This window comes from Trichechus manatus, unplaced genomic scaffold (assembly GCF_000243295.1).
Source record: "Trichechus manatus latirostris isolate Lorelei unplaced genomic scaffold, TriManLat1.0 scaffold00010, whole genome shotgun sequence".
NCBI lineage: Eukaryota > Metazoa > Chordata > Mammalia > Sirenia > Trichechidae > Trichechus > Trichechus manatus.
This window is the reverse complement of record NW_004443946.1, coordinates 23,867,856-23,892,304: the sequence shown is the minus strand read 5'-3', so window position 1 is coordinate 23,892,304 and position 24,449 is coordinate 23,867,856. Positions and strand designations below refer to the sequence as shown.

The 24,449-nt window shown below is 39.5% G+C and overlaps 1 protein-coding gene across 4 annotated transcripts in view; it reads right to left on the bottom strand.

The window, feature by feature from the left end:
- Positions 1 to 20,953: 20,953 nt before the first annotated feature.
- PCNX1 (pecanex 1) overlaps positions 20,954 to 24,449 on the bottom strand; it is a 190,227-nt gene continuing 186,731 nt past the window's right edge. For all 4 annotated transcript variants that reach the window (XM_004371001.2, XM_012560045.1, XM_023726337.1 and 1 more), the window contains 3 exons: positions 23,701 to 24,143; positions 23,120 to 23,260; positions 20,954 to 21,363 (listed from right to left, as the gene is read on the bottom strand). In XM_004371001.2, coding sequence (XP_004371058.1) covers positions 21,223 to 21,363; positions 23,120 to 23,260; positions 23,701 to 24,143 — 725 coding nt within the window. In that variant the 3' untranslated portion in view covers positions 20,954 to 21,222. The remainder of the gene's footprint in view (positions 21,364 to 23,119; positions 23,261 to 23,700; positions 24,144 to 24,449) is intronic.

Genomic DNA, 24,449 nt, shown 5'->3' with positions numbered 1-24,449 from the left:
GGTATATGGAGGCAAAGTGAAAAACAGATTGCTGGCACAAGTCCTTCTCATAGTCTATCCAATAGGTCAACAGACATATCCTATTGCCATGTCTCTTGCTCCTCATTGAAAAATAGATGGATACACTAAGCAGCTGCCAGAGTGCTCATACTGGTTCCTTGATACATAAAGTAAGAGTCATTATAGCAGGAAAAAACAACTGGAAGTCCCTTCATGAGTGTAGGAGCAATATGAGCAATATGTAACTAAGGCATAAATACAGAGATAACGCTACCCTCAAGAATTTAAGAATAGTGGTCTATATTTTCAGTACAATGGATTTCTTTATATGGCCTTTCTGGCCCTAGTTTTTTAATTTTCCCAAAATGATTGGTCTGCTACAGTCTTGCGATTGCTCAGTTTACTATCCACAGAAGCAGCTTGCAAGTGACTAGTCTGTTTAGGACCCACCCTACCGAGATTAGCTGGGCCCCCCACCCGAGCCTGACCCTTATCCAGATTGGTTAGGGGGCCCACCTTTTAATTGACAAGGAATACATGGGCTAGCCTATAAATACCCTAGAACACAGAGTTTCAGATAAGGCTTCCTGATACACTAGAGCTAGAAGAGGAGAGAGCCAGAAAGACATATCCTTTGGACACTGGCCCTGCTCTAACACCTTCCCAGAGTGAGTAAATATGTGATGGCAAAGGAGGTAGTGGCTGTGATTGTGTACAAGAAGAAGCGGAGACAAGGAGCAGACCCAGAGGGTGGCAGCAGAGTGTAAAGGCTGAACCCTGGTGGAGAGCTGAGAGGAGCACCAGTAGCTGAGCCTGCTGAGTGATGTCATTGAGTTTCCTGTTTGAAAGTTTCCTGATGGGTGAAAATAAACATTTGTTTTGGGGAAGTGTAAGCAGACCCCCTTTGAGACATACATGGGTCCCTTTTAGACACTGAGGCCCTGTGCTAGGTCCCTTCCTGAACCTTGCCCTTTTCATATCTTCATTTCTGTTTATATCCTTCTCTGTTATTAAAGTAGTTATTGCAGTTAGGTTGTTTCCATGAGTTCTCTGTGACCATTCCAATGGATTATCGAATTTAGCAGGGAAAACAAAAAAAAAACCAAACCCGTTGCTATCGAGTTGATTTCGACTCATACAACCCTATAGGACAGAACTGCCCCATAGGGTTTCCAAGGAGCAGCTGGTGGATTTGAACCTTTTGGTTAGCAACCAAACTCTTAACCACTGCACCACCAGGGATAACTGCAGGGAAATAGAGAGAGAAATAATGGAGAAGTGGGAAGAAGGCGGTATATTTGACCTTCGCCTCACAGAAACCAGCCTGATGCTGATTCTGGTTAATGACATTTTCCTTACAATATTATATTCCCACTTAAGCGTACAGACCCTGAAACAACCTCATGGCTTATGGTGGTTGTTTGTTCTGTGGGCCATGGAAGTGCCCTCCTTAGATCACCCTTCAAGGGAATTCACTGCAGGTAGCAGAGCTGATAGACAGCCTCCAGCTGTTGCAATTTTGGATCCATTAAGACATTCACTCTGACCATGCTTCCCTTCAGAGAGCATAGCCAACGTTTGAGCATGGTGAGGGTACCAGAACAGGACCATTGCTATCCTACATGGGATTATGGGATTTCTTTAATAGTAACTTTGGTTTGTGGTTTCCCAGTAGCCTGAATGAAACTTTCTTAGACCTACTCTGAAGTCTGAGGCTTTTCCAACTCTATATTTGCTTTTCTCCGTACTTTCTCAGAGATAATACCTGCACTGTGGCGTGAAGTCTCTGTCAATCTACTTCTGCTCCCTCCTCTTCATCCTTAATAGGTGTTTCCCTTAACAGATCTCCTGAATGTCTAAACTCCATTTGACAGTTGCTTCCCAAAGGACCTTAAATGACACAGGTGGTGCTGAGAGTGGTCTGAGAAAACAGACAGCAAGATGAGGCTTTGATACTTTCTCATTAACACACAGCTGGCAAACAGACATATCCCAAGTGCAGTATGGGAAAAAGAGAGTGCCTAGCAAAAGATGTTGGTCCTAGTTGCTGTGGATTTCATCACTACTAATCAGTGGTGACTTAGGAAAAGTTGTTGATAGAGAACAACACTCTTTCATGGACAATGATGGGGCATTTGAAAGATACGGGGCAGCAATGGCTGTAAGGACAGCAGAGTTACTGGTTATCACTAAGTTATATTGATGCCCTGTAGTAGGTAATGAAAAACTATGGTAGTTAACAGAGGTGGATTACCCAATAAGCAAGGTAAGCATGGGCTTACTTGTGCTTAGTTACTAATCTGTAGTGAACAATTTTACATTTTTTCACCTCATCAAAGCTTCTACTTCAATTTATGGCTGGCATCTGTCTCTCTCCCAACCCCACAGCACTTTCCCACAGAATCAAAACCTCTTTTCAAATTTACAATCCGTGTCAGGGATGGATTATCCAGTAAGCAATATAAGATCATCTCTGCTGTGGTGAAAAACATGTGAAATTGTTCACATAGATGAGTAAGTACACACAAGTAAGGCTGCACAAGTAAGCCAGTGCTTACCTTGCTTATTGGGTAAGCCACCCGTGATAGTTAATAATTGCTAAACTGAGAGCCAGAAAACGTTTGTGGCTGCTTACCAGGGGGCTTTTAAGTCTGTGGTGGAAGAGCAATTATACAGATGAGTGCGAGATCTCCAAGACATTTACATGCTCAGTCAGAGAAAGTCCATTATGATAAAATCAGGGCTCAGACTGGGAGAATCTAGCACCTTAAAATATGGGATGGTGACATTTGGATGGATGCTCCTAAGGATTTTTGGTCTGCAGATCCTTCAAACTCTCAGAGCTTGTCCCCCACAGGGAACTATCTCCCACCTCCCGTCCAGGCTGCCCCCAAATTATCTCTGGGCTGCTATGCAATTCACAGCATAACCTGGCTGGAGTAGTGTTTGCGCTGATAAGGGTGGAATGAGATTACACACTGAAGTAGCTGCTAGAATTAGGTAGCATGTAGTGGCAGGAGCCAGGGGAATATATGTGGGATTGGATTTTGAGGTTATTTGATAAAGGGGGACAGAATGTAAATCTGAGTAAGAATTCACTGATTGGGGGGCACTTCTTGAGAAATGGAATTTATTACTTTGGCAAGGACCCTACCCCATGATATGGGGCACCCCACTGCTAAGGTGATTCTCAGAAGCAGAGAGAAAGCAATAGCCCATACTTAATAAAGTGAAAACACTTTTTCATGGAAGATGGTAAAATAAGGCATCAAAAGGCTAAGAGCAGTGGGCATGCTATAATGGATAGATTACATTGATTCCAGAAGACCCATTATGAATGAACTGGTGTGAGGATCAATATCATCTCTAAGGAATTCAGTTGTGTCTCTCCTCTGCAGGCCAGTTAATGTTAGGATAGGTTGTCACTGAGTGGTGGTGTTAAAACCCCCGGGGATGACAGGAGCCCTCAAAGGAACTAACAGAAGCCAGGTGGCTACACTTAACAGCCAGAGCCAGGCAACCACGATTACCATAAACATTGTCAAGGCTTGAGGGCCAACTAAAGGGGTTTGACCTATAGGACTTGTTGAGATAGAGCATGACATTGAATGACAAAATAGATGAGTAGCCGAAGAGGGTACTGCTTAACATCTACTACAAGGATAAACCAAACCCGTTACGATCGATTCCAACTCATACCTACCCTATAGGGATAGTAAATAAAAAACAATTATCATGTCCTGGGTCATTAATGCCACCATTAAAGACTAAAGGATGCAACAGAAGTTTTACCTATGAGATCTCCATTTAATTCTCCAATCTGGCCCCTGCAGAAACCAGATCAACACTAATGACTGAGGGTAGACTGCAACAAACTCTATCAAGTAAAACCTTTTGTTGTAGCTGCTGGTCCAGATAGGTTAGCCTTGCTAGAGCAGATTAAAATGGCCTCCAGTGCATGGCATGAAGTCACTGATTTAGTGAAGGCGGTATTTTTGATTCTGACCAGAAAAGAGCATCAGAAAGATTTTGCACTCTTATGGCATGGACAACAATATATATTTATAATTTTTTCCCCCAAGACTGTGTTAACTACCCTACTCTCTGGATTAATATAATCCAAAGAGATCTATACTATGTGGACATCCAGAAAACATTATACTGATTCATTATATCCATGGTATCATGCTATCCGTGCAAGATTAAAAAGAGGTGGTTAGTTCACTGGAAGTCTTATTAAGAGACATGCGTTCTAGATGTGGAAGATAAATCCTACAAAGATTCAGAAACCTTCCACCTCACTAGATTATTTAAATATACAGCGCTTGGGCAATGCTGGGATATACACTCCAAAGTAAAAGAGAAATTGCTGCATCTTGCATTCCCTACCACAAAGGATGCACATGTGCCTAATGAACTACTTTGCGTTCTTGAAGCAAGTATTTCACACCTAAGAATGCTACCCTACCCCATATACTAGATGATAATGAAGGTGATCAGCATTGAGTGGGGCCCAAATCAACAAAGAACTTTGTTGAGGGTTCAGGCTGTGGTGCAATCATCACCCACTATTTGGGCCATAAGATCTGGCAAACTCTGTATCTTGACCCTATGGAGTTGTCAGTGATAGGAGAAGATGCAATGTGGAATATAAAGCAAGCTCCAGAGGGAGAATCACAATGTAGGCCTTTGGGGTTTGGAAACAAGGCCATGCCATCTACCTGGTGTGTTACTGGGCTGTGGGAAAAATAGAATTTTTGACCATGGTACTTCAAATAAGTACATGCCCTGAACTGCACAGTGTGAGCTATGTTCTGTTGGATCTACCAAGTCAACAGTCAGATGGGTCTGGCAACAATTCACAGTAAGAGGATAATGGTATCCTCATTACTGAATCAAGAGAAGGTATGTATAATCTGTATAAGCAGGGAGTTGAGGCCACCATGTCACTCAACATGGGTTCAACAAAACCCATCACCCAGCTTATATCTATGGCCATATGGAGGATTTTGTCCAGTCACCTGAAGGAGGAATGAAATGCTTGTACTTGTTTTATGGATGGTCTTGTGTTATGGATAGTGGTGAGATGGCAAGTTCAAAATCTCTAAACCAGGTGGCAGGCTGGAGACTTCTGCAGGTTTAAATCCCAAAATCCATAGGTCAGAGTGATAAGGGAGAGAGCAGGTTCTGCTAAAATACTATTTAGAGTCTGGAGGCAGAACAGACCCAAAAGACCTGCCTTTTCAACTGATTAATTAATTATATCACATTAGATTACATTAAGGAGGGTGATTATATTGCATTACATGACATTACAGAATAGCAGCTAGACTAGTACTCAGCCAAACCACTGGGAACCATAGCCTAGCCAAGTGGAACACATAAAAATAACTATCACAGCTGACCTGCTGCAAACATTTTTTGTCTTTCAAAAAAAGGAAGGATGATCTTGCGAGTGGTTCAGAGGTCAACAGAGCTGCCGGCATGGCATGAACCCAGGGACAGGGCCATTATCTCCTTGGTACCAGAGGACAGGGCATCTTCTCAGTCCCTGTGGATGGGACCAATTCTCAGGTTCCAGGGGGCGGGGGTACATACCCAGGACAGAGGGGTAGGGTCACCACCTAGGACAGAGGAACAGGGGCAACTCCCAGAACAGAGGGGGCAGGGCTGCCACCATGGTGGGCGAGGAGAAAGGGACATCCTGGTGGACTTGGGTACAGTGGCCATCCACGTGGGCTGGGAATGTGGGGGGACACCACCCAGGTTGCCTTGAGGATGAAGATTATTTTCAAGCCGTGAAATACAATAAAATTAGCCCTGCTGGGTTTCGGATGTGTTTAGGTCCCACAGCCTTCCTTTTCCCTCCAATTTTTCCCTTTTAGAATAGGAATGTATATCTTATGCTTGTTTCAGAATGTATTTTGGAAGTACATAACTTGTAGTCAAGGTTGCACAGGCCCACAGATAGAAATTTTGCCTTAAGATGGATCATACTGAGTCTCACTCACACCTGGTTTAGAATTTTTGAATTTTGAATGAGACTTAGAGTTGGTGCTACAATGGGCTAAGACATTTAGGGATGCTGGAATGGGGTGAAGGTTTTTTTGCACTTAGAAGTGACATGAATTTAGGAAAGGTGAGAGGGCAGATTATTATGGATTGTGTCCCCTAAGAATATATACTGAGGTCATAACTACTGTACATGTGAATGTGAGCCTGTTTGGAAACAGGGGGTTTGAAGATATTACTTAGATTAATATGATGTCCTACTGGAGTAGAGGCATCCTTATAGTAGAAGATACACAGAGACAAGGAGACAGAAAGGACACCACGTGATGCTGCACCTACAAGCCAAGGGATGCTGGGACCTACCAGAAGCTAAGAGACAGCATGGAAAAGATACTTCCCTCAAATCTCAGAAGGAGTCTACATGGCCAACAACTTTATCTCAGATTCATAGTCTCCAGAACTGTGAGACAATAAATTTCTGTTTAAAGCTATCTACTTACAATTAAAAAAAAAAAAAAAAAAAAGCTATCTACTTTGTGATATTTTGTTATGGCAGCCCTATAAAATTAATTCAGCTTGGTATGTGCGTAAAAACACAAAATGGATGTGGCTACATGACAGCTCCCTTCAGGGGTGACCTTAAAAAAGAGAATGAAGAGAGGAAACTTCATAATTAGCAGAGTTGTGACCAGTGCACTTGATCATTTACTTTGGGTGGAACTATAAGTGGCCCAAGGTGGGCCTCCAATGAGACCGCCAATGTAATAGAAACCTCATGTGGCCAATGGCCTTCACAGCTGCTCAGGGGCCTGGAGGATAGAACTAGAAAGTCAGAGAAATTGTAGCCTAAGTTAGAGGTATGTGGATTGATGCATACATAGGATTAATCAGGAAGTGTGAAAGTTTTATATATGTTCATGCTTACCAACGTGCACCAACCCTGGAAGAAACCCTGAACAGCTAAGTAGATAAAATGATGTGGCAGGTCAATGTTAGCCAGACTTCATCACTGACCACCCTAGAACTGGCATAATGAGCATATGAAGAGTGCCATGGTGGCAGAGGCGACACATGGGCTCAACAGCATAGACTTCCACATGATAACACCAATCCAAGTATTGCTGCTTCTAAATGTCCAACTTGATAACAACAAAATTAATGTTGAGCTCCTGATATGGCACTAAGCAGCTACTTGCTGGCAAGTCAACTATATTAGGCCTGTTCCATCCTGAAAGGGCCAGCATTTCCTCCTCACAAGAATAACTACTACTACATTCTGAGTTTGCCCTTCTTGCCTGTAGTGCCTCAGCCAGCACCACTGTTGAGGGCTTATGAGATGCCTGATCTTAAACCTGGAATCTCACACAACCTAGCATCTAAATGGAGGACTCACTCCTCAGTGAATGAAGTGCAGAAATGAGTTCATGACCACATGGTATCTTATCTGCACCACGTTATATTAACCAGAAGCAGCTCTCCTAACGAAGTGCTAGAATGGTCTACTGAAGGCGCAGCCTAAGTGCCAGCTCAGACGCAATAATCTGAGAGATTGGGGTGTTATCCATCAGGATGCAGTGCAAAGGTTAAATGAGAGGCTCCTATATGGTTCTCTATATCCAGGAACCAAGGAATAGAAGCAAGTTGTCCCCACTTACCTACCATCACTCTCAGTGATCCACTAGATTTCTGCTTCCCCACCCTGCAATTCTGTGTTCTGCAGGGTTGTAGGTCTTGGTCCACAAAGAGGGTGTACTTTTACCAGGGACACAGCATGAGTCCTAACTGAACTGCAAGCTACAGCTGCCATTAGGACCCCTTTACATCTTATGTCCAGAGACTAGCAAGTAAGAAAAAGAGTCACCATTTTGGCAAGGTAAATCAACCAGAAGAGTGGAGTATGTCTGCTGATCCTCAGTAGAAACATGGAGGATTATATGTGAAACCTAGATAATTCACTTGGGAGCCATCTGAAATTACCTTGTACAATGGTAGCTGTGAATGGACCTGTGCAGCAACCCTGACCTGAGAAAGTCTCAGACCTCTCAGGAATGAAGATGTAAAGAAGTAAATCAAACATGATAGAGGGTCACCTGGATTGTCCTTGCCTTCTGCTCTGTCCCCTTTTCTTTCTTATATATATATAGAGAGAGAGAAAGATAGAGAGAGGGAGAGAGGTAGGGAGCCCTGGTGGCACAGTGGTTAAGGGCACGGCTGCTAACCAAAAGGCTGGCAGTTCAAATCCATCCAGTCACTCCTTGGAAACCCTATGGGGCAGTTGTACTTTGTCCTATAGGGTCACTATGAGTCAGAATCAACTCAATGGCAACCGGTTTTATATACATACATACATATATATATATATACCCTGCCCCATGACTAGGCAATAAGTACAAAACCAATCCTTAAAAATATCACTTCTACTGGTTATTGAGCCCCCTCCCCAAACAAACAAAAAAGTAGGAACAACCTCGAACCATAAGTTTCAGTTAAAGTTGAAAATTACTACCTAAGCTGAAACCAAAAGGAATGCTGGTGGCACCATGGTTAGGCACTTGGCTGCTAACTGAAAGGTGGGCAGTTAGAATCCACCAGCTGCTCCTCAGGAGAAAAGACTTGGGGATCTGCTCCAATAATCATGACAGCCTCGTAAACTCTATGGGGCAATTCTACTGTCCTATTGGGTCGCTATGAGTTGGAATCAACTCTACGGCACAGAACATTAGACCTGGAACTTCACCCACTATAGATCTGCTAATATCCTAGAAATAGTTAAAAAAAGAAAAAAAAAAAAAAATTAAGTCTGGCCGTGAAGCATTCTGCCCTAGTGTTGACTGGCAGTAATGCGTCACAGAGTAACAACCGGTATGCTGATTAAAATAAAATCGATATTTATTGAAAGTAAAGAGACAGCTTGAGCCGGGAATCACTGTATTCCATATGGTAAAATCCAGCACTTAAGATGGCAAAGCTACGGGGACATCTTATAAGGGGAGAATAAAGAACTTGAAGTACACTACTTGCCTGGTAGTTACAAACTTAAATCATTACATTACTTGATTGGTAGTTACAGATTTAGATGAGCGTAAGGCAGTACTTCCTGTAGTGACAGATTGTAAGGCAGGATGTCCTGCAACAGGAGCTTGAGGGGGATTGGCTAAAGAGGACGTAAGTGTCTTTCGTGGATTGGTTACAACATGGTCATCACAAGGGGTATGTGACACGAGGGAAAGTTGCAGGGTAGTTACATTATAATTACTGGACACTGAGAGTCGCAGGGCACTTACATCATAATTACCAGACATTGCTTAGAAGCAGCCTGCCCAGGCAGAACCTTTCAGGTTTATTTTTATGTAGGAGATTTAGATAAAGCTTAGCACCTTTTGGTGTCAAAGTCTCCTTTTAGAAACATTATTTCCACACCCTTAGTTTTATTATAGGAGAATGCTTTCTTAGTTTCATGAATAGGTCAGCACGGAAGATGGCTATTGCTAGGGTGAAAACAACTTCAAAAACAGAGTTGCACGCAGACTTCCAACTAGCCATTTCAGATTTTATAAGTTACCTCACTTTTAAATTCCCTTATACAAATCCATTCCTTTTGACAAGGGCATGATTAATCTGTCTTAAATGTCTGGCATAGATGAGAAGCCACTTTTTAGGAATATTCAGGGTTAGGCCATAACGCTGACACCTCCACTTTTTTGTGTTTATGATCAATAACCTGAAATATCAAGGGCATTGTGTTAGGCTGGGTTTGTTAGGGCAAAAAATCCAGTGAAACATACATATATATATAGATTTACTTCAAAGAAATGGCTCATGCAATTGTAGGGGCCAGCAAGTCCAAATCTGGGTCAGGCTACAGGCTCGTCTTGACTCACGTGGTTGCAAGGACTGATGAACCCAAAATCTGCAGGCCAGGTGGCAGGCTGAAGGCTTCTCATGTCCCAAGAAGGGGAGATCAGACGATGAGATGAGGGCAGGATCAAGACAGAAAGAGGGACAGAGAGAGAGCTCTGCCAAAACATCTGTTTATATACTAGACACAAGCCACCCCCAAGGAAACTCCCCTTCCAACTTATTGGCTGCTCACATCAGATCACAAAACGGAAGATGGTTAGAATCATAGCCTAGCCAAGCTGACACGTTACATTAACCATGATGGGCATCGATAAAAGTTAGGATCCCAAATTTAAGAATGTTATTTATCTCAGTTGCCACTGAGTTGACTCCAACTCACAGTGAACTTATGTGTATCAGAATAGAACTCTGCTCCATAGAGTTTTCAATGGCTGACTTTTCAGAAGCTCACCAGCCATTTCTTCAGAAGCACATCCAGGTGAACTTGTACTTCCAACCCTTCAGTTCTCTCTTAACTGAATCTATCAGTTTCTGCTATCACCTATATGAGTATAAAGAATACAGTCAGAAATGGAAAGTTAACCGGATTTATTTCATGATGACCATCTCGGAATAACTAAAGGCTGATATGGTTGTCAGAGTGATTATTGATCATTTTCCCAGGAAGTGCCAGTGTTATTTTCTCCATTGAGTAGGCCCCCGTTAGAATTTACCAGGATTCCACTGTTATTCTGGTTCTACCGTTTTTCCCTCTCTCTCCTATAACTTGTTTTGTGAAAGGCCACCAACAATAAATGAAAACAGAAAAAAGTATTGCATGACTGAATATTGTAACTAGCATCTTGTTTACATTAACAAGTTACTCAGCCTCGAAGATCATGTTGTCAGGTGGAGAGCCACTGTCTACACTACCACCTGATTCTCTCCCTTCACAAAGTGGTGGTTTCCAACCACGCAGACAGTGACAATTGTTGTTGTTGCACACTGCTCTGTAATTGCATGTTGACACATTACAGGTAAATTTCAGGTCTTGATAACAGGTATGATTCTGTTCAAGACAGTATCTTCCTGGGCCACATGTGGTGTCATCCACTACAAGCCCCATGTGTGGCTTTTCTGTCCCATAATGTGCATCATATCCAAAGCATCTTTCTTCTTTAACATCATAAACTACTAAATGATGAAATGCAGAGTGCTCACCTCCACCAGGGATCTGTGTGACACCTTGACAGTGCAGCATTCTACAAAGAACATCGTCTTCACGTTTAACAGGTTTGCCTCCCCCTCTTATCACCCTCAGCCCACAGTTTCCACATTGGCCACCTATTATGTTCAATTTTTCATAGCACGCTGGTGAAGCGTCATTTATTTGATAGCCATAAAGGGCTTGACATTGCCTATCACGGTCACTGCAATTTCCTCTAACATAAAAACAGCTAATACCGAACATGGGGTTCCATCCTGGACGTAAGTGTCATTTGGGCACTCATGCATTTTCCCGTCACAGTATTCTGGTAGATGATAAATGCCACGTATGTCTTTGCAAACCCTTTCAGTCACTGCAGCAACCTCCTCCACCACATAAACTGCCAAGGCTCAGGGCACAACTGGTCCCACAACACTTGTCTAGAGCACATTCTTTAAAGGAGCCACAGTCACATTCTTCCCTCTGATTTACAACCCTGTCTCCACAATGAGGAGCTACATAATGAAAATTATTATATGGAAGAGTTTGTACACTCAAACAAGGATCTTACTTGGTAAGCATATAAGAAGACAGTTACAAGGACAACTGCTCAGCATAGCTAGAAGTCCAGGCACTGGAACCATGACACAGTTGCTTTTTTGAAAACAGTAACAACCTGTTGTAACACGTGTAAGGCTGCACACATGACTTACTGCACATGCAGAAAGAAATAGTTACACCCAGAAATAAGTGATAATTTGTTACAAATACATACGACACACCCCAGTTGGGACTGCATATTCTACTTGGAAAGGGAAAATATTTATAGCTTCTAATTTGATGTCCTGTAAGAAGCAATGAAGTATCATGTGGAATTTGATAATACCACCACAATACTTCCACAAACCGAACTGATTCAGCTTATTTGAAGTAGAAGATGAAGTTAAACGTACCTCATCCCTACACTCCATATGCACAACACATGTATACAGACAATGAGATGAATATATCTGTAAGTGGAATTGAGTACATTGTTTACCATCATGACATTTTCTATCATACGTGTAACATTATCGTTCTGGATGACTGATGTGTTAGAAACTGTTAAGTTTTGTTTCCTATGTCCCACCCACAGATACAAAGGGCCTGCTCTCGGAATTTCAGAAAGTTTTTCCTCTTCAGATGATTGAATTTATATCTTCCCTTCCATTCATACACCTTTCAACTCCTGTTGATTTTTCATCTGATACAAGCAGAGAAACCACATGCTCAAATTTGGAAGAAGCGTCCAGTGGTTTAATTTCATAAGTCATTCACTGACAGCATGCCACGCAGACCCCCACAGCAGGTGTCCAGTGTGGCCATGGACCCAGGAACCCCTTTCAGTCTTGGGGGACAAAGGGGTAATCTTTCTGCAAGGCACCTTGGTCACTGTTGGCAACAACAGGAAAATGTCTGGGCAGAAAGCTCTTCTTGACCTTCATGTGAACTACATGTCTTCGGCCCTGGAACTGCATGCTGTAGGAGAGCTGATCTGGCATCTCAAGCTCCACTCAACCTGTGGGGCACCTTCTTGGCAATCACAACTTCAGAGGAAGTGAAGCACCATCCTGGTGGGCCATAGGAGCAGCAGACAGAGGACAGGAGTGCTCAAAGCACCAGCAGAGAGAGACGACCTCTCGGGAGGGCCTGGGCCCAGGCAGGCCCCATGAGTGAGGGAGCCTATAACCAAAGAAAACTCAATCAAGTGAGAGACAAGGAGGTCTGTCCCTGAAATAGCAACTTTCCCAGAAGAGCAGTGGTAAGGAGAACAGAGTAAGGCTGGGAACACCTCTGAGTGGTGTAAGGTCAGGGGCATGGCTATTACATAACAACGAATGTGTGCTCATAGGGGAAGGCTGGGCTTACTGAGCTGGGGACTCTAGGGCAGGGCCCTAGGCAAGAGGAAAAAATGAGAGGACTTGGGAAAAATAGAATGTATATAATGCACGTGACCTAAACAGCCCTTTGTTCTCTTGCCGACTGAAAACCACATAAAACCCAAAACCGTTGCCATCGAGCTGATTCCGACTCATAGAGACCATACAGGACAGGGCAGAACTGCCCCATAGGGTTTCCTAGGCTGTAGTATTTATAGAAGCAGCTGGTAGATTTAAACTGTCCATCTTTAGGTCAGCAGCCAAACACTTAACCACTGGGCCACCAGGGTTCCTATTTGTGGATGTTATAAGGGAAGAACAAAAGTATTTGGTGCAACTTCAGGATAGACAAGGGCTTTTTTCACAAACTATAATGAGGAAGACCTGTTTCTGCTCTTCTTTGATTTTTCTGTAGCATGGAAGTTGCAGGCTTTCTTTCTATTTTAGGTCCACCTTGTGGCAGACTGAAGACAGTATTTTCCTTTTGTCTCCCTGGTTACTTTGCATGAGGAGAGACTGAGACAAGTGTCCTAAGGTAGGGCAAAGCGCTCCTCCTTTCTCTGTCTGATTTCTTTTACTATGGGAATCTTCTAACCTACTCAAACCCATGGACAGATCTGCACTAGTTACATAGTCTGGTATGAGGTTGTAATGCCTTGAATTTCCTCTCTGGGTGGCATGATTTCAGGAAATACAATCTTGAACCGCAGAGGCCCTTTGGGTTTCTGTGGCTTGCCAAACTTGTGCATCATTGTGGTACTTAGAAAAAAAGGAAAATAAAATAGCTAACACACCATAGGTAGCTTACATCAACTGGTACAAAGAAGAAAAGAAACAATTAAACACATTCTAATCTTTTGAGACCTGTTTAAAAGAACTTCAACTTTCTTCCCCTCCCAAAGACCTTCCTCCTTCTGTCTACCTCTGCTTCTGTCTCTTATAAACCCACTCCTTTCTTACCTCCCTCCTATCCTTTTCCTATCTTCTTCTTTTCTGTCCTCTTGTTCCTCTTCCTGTCATTCAGACCATCAGACTTGGAATTTCACCCACTCTGGATATGCTAATATCCTAGAAATGGCGGGGGGCGGGGGACACACACGTTGTTTTTAGGTTCCATCAAGTCGGTTCTGACTCAAAGAGACTCTATGTACAATAGGATGAAACTGTCCAGTCTTGCACCATCCTCAAAACTGTTATGTCTGAATCCGTTGTGGCAGCCACTGTGTCAATCCATATCCTTGAGGGTCTTCCTCTTTTTCGCTGACCCTCTACTTTACCAAGCCTGATGTTCTTCTCCTGGACTGGTCCCTCCTGATAATATCTCCAAAGTATGAGAGATGAAGTCTCACCGTCCTTGCTTCTAAGGAGCATTCTGGCTGTACTTCTTTCAACACACATTTGTTTGTTGTTCTGGCAGTCTATGGTATATTCAATATTCTTCACCAACACCATAATTCAAAGGCATCAATTCTTCTCCTGTCTTCCCTATTTGTTGTCCAGCTTTCACATGCATATGAGGCAACTGAAAATACCATGTCTTGTGTCAGGTGCAGCTTAGTCCTCAGAGTAACATCTTTGCTTTTCAACACTTTAAACTTATGTAGCAGATTTGCCCAATGTGATACATCGTTTGATTTCTTGACTGTTGTTTCCATGGCCATTGATTGTGGATCCAAGTAAAATGAAATTTGTCTTAGGCTAGGTTCTCCAGAGGAGCAAAACCAGTGAAGTATATATATATGTACAAATATATATATAGAGAGATGTATTTTAAGGAAATGGCTCATGTAGTTGAAATGACTCATTAAAGCTCAATCAGTGATTTAATTCAGGAGAACGTGTCTATTCCCATTTTAAATCAGCTCACCTTTTAAGTATTATTCATGAAATCACTGGGTTAGCCCTCACCCCAGATACACTAAACAAATTAGCTCTTGCCTCATCTTGATGATCATAATTCAGATGTTCTTTCCTTTTCCTATATTGTAATTTAGTGTGAACTTGAATATAAACATATTTTTAACATCCTGCATTTCGTATATGATATTACATAATCAATACGGCACATTCAGATCATTCGGATGATACAAACAACCTTTCTAAAAGTGTGTGAAAATATCCCTTTTTAATATGAAATATGTACACATCTGTTCTATTATGAGCTGAATCACGTTTATAGTCCAAAGCTTCTGTTTAAGATTATTTCAGAAACAAGTATATGTTTTAAGACTATGCCATGCAGAGCTTAATACGGTATACTCTAATTTTTCCTAATTTGACAAAAATGGACAGAAGGCAAAATGAAAAAAAATTTATTTCCTCAGTGTTTTATGCACTGTCAATACTGTATTTTTGATGCAATATATTTGCAAAAAAAAAAAAACTCAGCTTTTCTTTTCCATTTTAAACAACTACAATATTTACAAGCTGTTTAGAACATACTCTCAGACACACACACACACACACACACACAGACACACGTGAGTACATATATCCTTATCTCTGGTTTGTAACTGAATGCTGGTAGAGGCAATGAATACTTTTCAGAGCCCATGATCAGAAAAGGGAAACTCATTTTCCTTCCTCACACCTATCTTCCTAGGATCATTTTTGATATTCCTCCTTCCATTTCCTCATGCAGAGCTCATTGCCAGAGTTATATAAGGGCAAGGTAATCAATTTTTACAACTTATTTTTTACTTAAAAGTATAAGCTTTTTAAAGCATAAGCAGACATGGTTTTCTCCCATTTCTGTTATTTTAGTTGTAGAATCAAGCTTTGTATACAAAAGTCTTGTACAACCACAAGTACACTAAATCCAAGAGTCATCTGGAGCAGCCATCTCATTGTCTATGACTCTGTTTTGAGTTCTAGGGTATCACCTTATCTGTGCCAGCAACAGCAAGGAATTCACTCTCACCACAGTGTTAGATAACCTTTGTGCCTTCTACTGTGGCTCCACTGGATCATAAACTGTCAGGTATAAGGCTGAGGCATAAGAAAAAAAGGTGTAACTCTATATAGTAGGTATAAAAGTCTTAAAGTTTTCATATACCCTCATGGTGACAATTATCTCTGATTCCCCCAAAGAATGTTATGTTGCTTCCATAAGATGGCAGATAATGAGGTTCAACTCACAAATAAAAGTTATTGACCTTAATTCAGGAAGAATATGTGCTTACTAGGCAATAAAGAGAAATTATTCTCACATGGTTCTTGACAGATGACTCTAGTGAGATGATTCAAAGGGTAAAATATCCTGTTACAAGCAAAATTAAGCTCCATTTATAAACTACTGGGTCTACTTGTATACTTAATACCTTTCCAATCAAAGTTTTTACCTAAACATGCAACAAGTTTAAAATGAGAAGGCCTGGGTGTATATCAACCAGAATTCTCTTTTTTTTTTTTTTTAAAGAGAAATGAAAAGAAAAAAGGGGCTGGTTTTTAAATAATAAAACATGTATACACAGAAACATAATATTAAAATTTATGCTGCCTAAATACATGGTAGTATCTAATTTTCTTCCCTCTCCAGGTGAACAAAACCCAATTTATATATAAGACTGAAACAAAGATCAAAGTCTCATGAACTTACTAAATTAAATCAGGTTTCACGCACCATCTTATCCTTAACTGAAATTATTTTCTCCACTCATCTTGGAATTAAAGGAAAAGCCTCAAGAGAGAAAAAAATAACAAACAACTTTTATACCTTATGTGAACAATGTGTCCTATCAAAGGAAAAAATTAACTATGTGTCTGTCCAGACAAAGTAATTTTACATCACTACACTACAATTACGTGATTATACTACATTACAAAAAATAATTAGGTTAAATACTGAGGACTTAAAAAAACAGCAAGAGCTTTGTCCACACTCACGAGAAAGTAATCAAAAATAAATACAAAACTAATCAACAATCTGGGCAGCAGTTTATGGTTAAAAAAAAAAAAAAACCAAAACCTGTGGTGCAATATTTGAGCGCTCAACTGCTAACCAAAAGGTTGGTGACTCGAACCCACCCAGTGGCTCTGCAGAAGAAAGACCTGGTGATCTTCTACCATAAAGATTATAGCCTAGGAAACCCAATGAGGCAGTTCTACTTCGTTCTAGAGGATTGTTATGAGTCGAAATCGACTCAATGGCACCTAACAACAGCAACAATAAAAAACCCCAGAACAAATCTGCTTCCATTGAGTTGATTTTGACTTGTAGTGTCTTCTACCTACAGGACAAGGTAGAACTGCTACACAGGATTTCCAAGGAGCAACTGTTGGATTTGAACTGCCAACCTTTTGGGAAATAGCCGAAAGCTTAACTGCTGTGCCACCAGGGCTCCAACACAACAGCAACAACAGCTAGTGAATATAAACTCGAAGAATTCTCACACAAAATCACTAAGTTATCTTTTTCTCACATCATGTATTTATTTAGGAGGAAAGATGCTTGAATGTTAGCTAAAGGATAAGACTATTTTAGACACTGGGCAAATCATAAGTTTAAAAGTCCCAGCTCTAGACAAATGACTCAATGCAGCGATCCACAAAATGAAAAGCTTCTAAGCAGAGGTAGAAGGATACCGCTCAGAAACAAAGTGTTATTTATTAGGGCTAAATTACCCTTGTTTAGATGTGAGACTTTAAAAAATATTTTGATATAAGATGGAAAAATAAACCAACCCAAGAAAAAAATACATCTTAGTGAGCAATAGTTTCCTACATAAAAACTTGTATTTTCATTGCTTGACATTTGGTATACAGAATAATATTCCATATCTCACTGAGAATAAAAACATTGTCTGACTACTTCTGCTGCAAAGATTAGAAGAAATATCTCCAATATACTTGAAATATTTTTTAAAATATGTCATATTGAATAGATTTTTACCCCCTAGATATGAAAACCAAAGAAGATAGAACACTGATTAAGTCTGTTCACTAATTTCCTGAAAGGTAATTAATTTCCTCTTATCTTAAAAAAAATAGCCTCTATCACCTACTCTCCCAAGTCCCTTAAACATCATTATTTTATATTGATCTAGATTGTTAGAAAAATTAAAGTTCTTTAGCAAAAAGTCAACATTTAAAGTTTCATTAAGTATTGAAAATGGTGTAAAAAGAAGGCTCACAACCAAGTTATAAACTGGGAGATTAACCGAAAAGCTTACTGTTATAATTTGGAGTATTACAAAAATTTTTTGCCATTAAATGACAGAAAAAAAGCTAACAACTTATAACTCATTCCAGGATTGCCCTTTTCTCAAAAGGGGGAAAAAAAACCCAAAATCAAACAAGAACAAAATAGAAAGATACCAATATTGCAACCCTATTTAAAAAAAATAAATACAAAGTTGGTGTTTCAATTACATAGTTTTACTTTCAAATTATGGAACTCTGAAGGTTTTGGCAATTATGAACTAAACTGAAAACTGTGAAATGCAAAATATATTAAGATACTAATGTATGTTGGAGTCTTATACATTAACGAAAAAGGTTAAGCAAGGAATATAAACAAATAGCTCACTATTCTCAAAAAAAAAAAAGACATGTATGATCAATTTAATGAAAATGTGTACTTTTTAGGTGGAATAATTTAGGTCAAATTAAGACATGAATCTTCTAATCATCACTGTTTCTTCTGATGCAATTATTAGAACCATGTTACGATTTTTAAAAGACTATCAGTTTTAGACTTAAAAAGTAAAAGCAGGTCTTCTCTTAGGGTTCCTAATTCACAAATTCACTAGCTGAAGGACTAGGTGGTAACAAAATTCAACTCATTTTGAGAAAAATGTCTATTAATTGTTCCTCAAGATCAAGAACCAATATACGTTGATATAAAATCTAGTCTTGCAAAATTTGAGATCTGACTTCTCAGTGTGTGATGAGTTTACCTTTTTGTTTTTGGGCTAACAATAAAAATAATTCTAGCCCTTCTGATTGAATCATCTGAAGTTCAGATATGTTTTCTGAGTGTTAAATTATCTTCCATCTAAGACAGAGTATGTTCTCCTCATCTAGGCGATGGCCACGAAAGGACCGTATTCATTTCAGAAAGGAAACGAGCAGCAGGGAGCAGAGTTCCTTTGAACAGATTTTAAAAAATTTACATACATATGTATATAATTCTGAGATGTATATATTCACACACATATGAATACATGTGTAAATATATCTATCAATCAATCAATATATATAAAATATTCAGTTTTTCAGGGGAAAAAGATATTAAACTTTAATGGCATATGTAGATTTGCCAATATGAGACAAATACAGATTTAATATAATGACAGTATCAGGAAAATACATTGTAAAATGGTCCATTTAGAAAGGTTCTGCAAAGGTTCTATCAATCATTTGACAAATGTGCAGTTTTTAAATAGTAAATTGTACTAATGTGAAGTCTATGGAAAAGTCAACATTAGGCACACTGGGTACTGAGCCACCATAAAACTTTAATATTGGAAAAAGGAAAACTAATAGGTTTTGGAGTGGAAACACAGTAAGATATTGTCATTAGCTATTTACTTCCTTAGTTTTCATTCCTGTAGCGTAATGTTATGTTATGGTCTGAGACTGACTTCAGCACCTCCTGTCACCTCCTCAAAAGTCACTTTAAACCTGTGCTGTCCAATACAGTAGCCACCAGCCACATGTGGCTACTGAGTATTTGAAATATGGTTAGTACCACAAGTTGAAATAGTATTTTGGATATAGTAGGTTAAATAAAATACATTATTAAAGATAATTTCCTCTGCTCCTTTTTTCTTTTCATTCATGGGGATAGAAAGATGGCTGCTCCTAAATGCTCAGATGAAATGTACACCCTTCTTTGGAATTTCACACCAAAAGGAAAAATTTTGTTAAGGATTTCAAAACAATGTTAAACTTGCAAATTAAATCTAAGGTGTTGTTCTCCACTAACCAATTGTAAATCTGAGTTATATATTTCCCTGAATACACATTTTAAAAACCAATAAAATTTAAGTTATGAGACAACATATGAATTAAGTCAATTTCACAGTTATAAATATTTGAAATTACAGCTTCACACTATAAATTACAGGAAACAAAATTCAAGTAATAGAAAAAGAAGGGGGGGAAATAAAAGGTAAAGTTATTAAAGAGGGATACAGCAGTAGGAATTGCACCATTTGGATAATTTTGTTGAAAAGTTTTCACTTCATTAACTAAACTGCATGTGAATAATTTCAAGAGCTAAGAACTCTTATAATAAAAGGCAATTCTTTCTTTAAATTCATCATCTTCTTTGAAAAGCAAAAGTATTTTCTTCGACCCCAGCAGAGCCTGTTCCCCAAGTGGAGAGAAGCAGAGCCCCTCGGGCACATCACCCTGCGTCAGACCAGAACTGAAATGTGGACACAGGAGCTGGCAGTGGTGATCACATGATTAATTCACTGACTACGCATTGGCTCCGGGAAAGGTCAGCGGTAAAGCTCTGTATATCTTAAGATTTATTATTCATTTTAAAGAAAACATCCAATGGACTGGCATGAAGTACAGACTACAAACAGAAAAATGAGCAGCACAGGTCCTGCTACCTATCTTTATAAGGAGAGGGGAGGGGTTAATCCCAAAGGCAATTTAAATAATGGTATTTTATTTTTATATATAAATAAATGTTCTGAGCAATCTCAGACTTTAGTGCATTGCTGTAAAAAATTAGTGCAGTTTTTTTCATTAAAGATTTTAACGCTGAAGGAATAAGATAAATCTCTGTCTGTTCATAGTCTCTTTCACTGTACATTTAACTTTTATACTGCTATATTTCAAACGGAAGGTTTGTACACTGGTCTGCTTTTAAAAATTAAGGTAAATGGATTTCATGTTCTATGACAAAACATGGCAATCATTTTTGGCAAAGAAATTAGAAAAATATGAGATCATAGTTTAGAAATGAAGAGTTTGTTGATTTAAAGCATAGGCAATGCATAAGAAAAACTTTTCTTATGGATGTATTTTAACAGAACTTTATCCTTCATGCAAAATGTTTCCTCAGTAGCTAACTTAAAAAAATATTTCAGCTTTATTTGAGGATGGAGACAGTGACAGAAGTCAGGGTGAAGGGTAAAGGAGAGGTGCTTAACCAAGCCCACTCTATTTTCAAGTCTCTCTCACATAGGATCAAAGTGATGCCTGCAGGCATCTTCTGCACGCTCCTCTCTTTTTCCAATGTCTTGAAATTGAGAGGGAAAAGAAATGTAGTTATAAAACACTGGCTCACACTTCAGCTCCAAGTTCTAGTACCCCAGTTTCAATTATAGTCACATATTTATCATCAATCTGGACCAGAAGTACTGTCTTGTCGATGTGGGATCTAGTACCTGGATCTCTGCTGCAAGGCACCCATCGGTGAATCACCTAATGATGTAGAATAAAACAAGAAGTTAGTGGCAGAGACCTTTAATATAGTCACAAACTCTTATAGCTCACTTAGGATCAGCAGCAGCCACAAAGATGCATGATGGGAACGTTGATCAGTATCAATTCAAAGACTACTTTTAAGTCAAACTCACCAAAAGTGTAAGCATAAACTAAATTCTGTTGAAAATTTTTATAGAAAACCCCAATGAACAGGATGAGAAGTTAGTGGGAGAGGGGTTGCTGACTTCTTCTCCTAAAGTCAAAACAGATTTATACTGTGCAAGTAGAGCAGAACAGAATCTCCAAGGTATAAAATTGGACATTCATTATAATGGTCTACTGACTTCAGAATATATTCATCATTATTATAAAAATGTAATACTGAAATATATAAAATAATTATTTATACTTTAGATACGGTTTTACTTGCCTTGCAAAAGCCCTTCTTCTGCAAGTTTTCACGTTAGAGAAGTGCATATTTAAAGTGAACGTGTAAAAAAAATCCTCGTAGGCATCCATAGGTAATGTTTCTCCTGTATATATACCAAAGATTCTTTATTTAGATAATGGGGGAAAAGATAACGTGGAGGTGGGGAAGGAAAATTTTGCTTACATTTATTCTAAAAGGATTTCTCCAAGAAAAAAAGTATTTGCTAGGTGTGCCTAATAAGAAGTAACCTTTCCTGGTTACTTCCATGTGATTTCCATAGACTCTTCTCTCTTGGATTCTCATGCTGTGTTAATACTAACTTGGGAGCATATCTTTGGGTGTCAGGCATTTCTAAAGGGTTTAGGGCAGGGCTGTACAATAGAGATTTCTGAGATGACAGAAATGTCCTGTTCTGTCCAATACTGTAGCTACATGTGGCTAGTGGGTCTAAGGAACTGAATTTCAATTATACTTAATTTAAATTTAAATCATCACATGTGGCTAGTGGCTACCATACCGGACAGCCCAGGTTTAAAGACTCAAATCCAGTTGCCTCTAATTTCTAGAATTTATCAAAAGCCAATGATCTATGCATGCTAGCTCAATGCCATAAGGTACCTGACAATTTTTACTTTTTTTTTCTGTAAGATAGAGTATTTGAGAACTTATGGGAACAATGACCCTCTCTTTCAGGTGGGCTGAGGAAAAAAAACAGTGAAATCAAGGACTCTATCAAATTTTGGTTTTAATAAAAGTAACAGTGATTTGTGAAGCATGGCTCTTCCTTTAACAAAGGGAGTCAACTGGGCATAATCATCTATGTTACACGGAGGGCTAATAAGCATCATGATAGAAAAAATAAAAATACCAATTAGAAAGGATGAGTATAACAACGAAGAATCTTTAAGACATAAATAAGAAACACTGGTACTTAGCTTAGTAATAATACAACTAAGGCAAAAACTAAGGCTATAGCTATGTAATTAAATAAATAAACAAAACAAAGTTTTTTTTTTAAACAGGAATGCCAAGATCAAACCTGATAAACTGATTTGAGAATTAAACCTAAGTATGCATAAATTCAAGGAGAATTCAATTTATATAAATTTAGGTTTAATTCTCAAATCAGTTTCATCAGCTTTAATCTTGACCTTCCCTATTAAAAAAAAAACTTTCTTTTTTTTAATTACATAGTTACAGCCTTAGCTTTGACTTGACAGCACAAAACAACATATATAAATTACCTAAAATCATGCATACAAGTGAGTCACACTTTACAAAAATGTCAGAGCACCAGGCAGCTGGCTTCCTAAGAGAACTTACATGGCCTTCCATGCCTTCCTGAGGACTCCAGTCTTTCCAACTGTTTCTCCCAGCTTTTAACCGAATTCCTTCATCTGGCCACTGCAGCTCTTTCCTTTTTGATAGGTTGATCCCATCCAGAATTTGACTGGGATCCACAATCTATATTGTAAATAAATATGGATAATTTCCAATTCATTTCTTTCTTGATGATAAAGAATTATATAATTCTGAACAAAATTTCTTTGTGATTACGTCAAAGGACTCTGTGTCTCAAGTTTTCTGCTGCTTATACGGGAATAAAAAACTAAAGAGCCACCTCCCAAATTCCTTTTGGTCTACTGGTAGACCTTATTACAATGGCCACAACAGCTGAATAGTGACAACAGCTAAATGGGAAACAAATAGCACTACTGCAAAACCTGCTTGTTTTCAGTTTTTAAGTTGGCAGAAACTTTTTTTTTTAATATTCAGAAGCGTTCTAGTCTTCAGACTAAATAATGTAAGTTGTATCTTCACAAGAGCCCTTTATTCAACAAACAAAAGAAATGAAAACTAATGAGTAACCAAAATGGCACAGGAAGACTTCTGGGCTTACTCACTTGGACTCTGTAAACCACTTCCCCCATTTTGGCGTGTGAATTATTGGCAGGACTTAAGCTGCTGCCTGGCTGTGCATCAGTGGCACTACTCGGACCTCCGTCTGTCCCAAGAAAGCCCACGAGAGTGTGATGTTTGCAGGCTGGGATGCTTTGGCTGGAGCTGCTGGAAGAAGGAAGGCCGTGCTGCACACAGGCCAGGCCACTCTGACTGCAGGGTTCCATCTGGTTCACCACAGAGAGGCGGGACTGGATGGATGAAGGTAAGTTGCGAAGTGATATCTGACTGGTGGAAGAGCGCCGACAAGGCACAAATCCTGTAGTAGACATCCGGAGAGATGAATGCCGGCTACTATAGCAGTAAGAGGACTGGCTGGCTACTGAGGCCCGTGCAGGGGACTGTCTGACCAGGCTTGACTGTACAGAGTGAGAGCTGTGGCTGGTGCCTGAAGAGGGAGAGACAACAACAGCACACACTCACTTAGAGTGGGATGGTTCCAATACAATTCTAAGACTTTCTCCCTTAAGCAGTTTCTTGGTGAATTTATAGAAGCTAGCATTTATACCTAAAACATTTTTTTTTTTAGTATTCTTACATTTCTATCATTGAATTACTTAATTACATATATGATTCGTTTAGAATAATTGTATCTACATTAAGTTTAAAGTAACAGTATTTATTTATTTTTAATAATATTTTATTGTGTTTTCAGTGAAAGTTTACACAGCTAGTTAGGTTCCCATTTAACAAT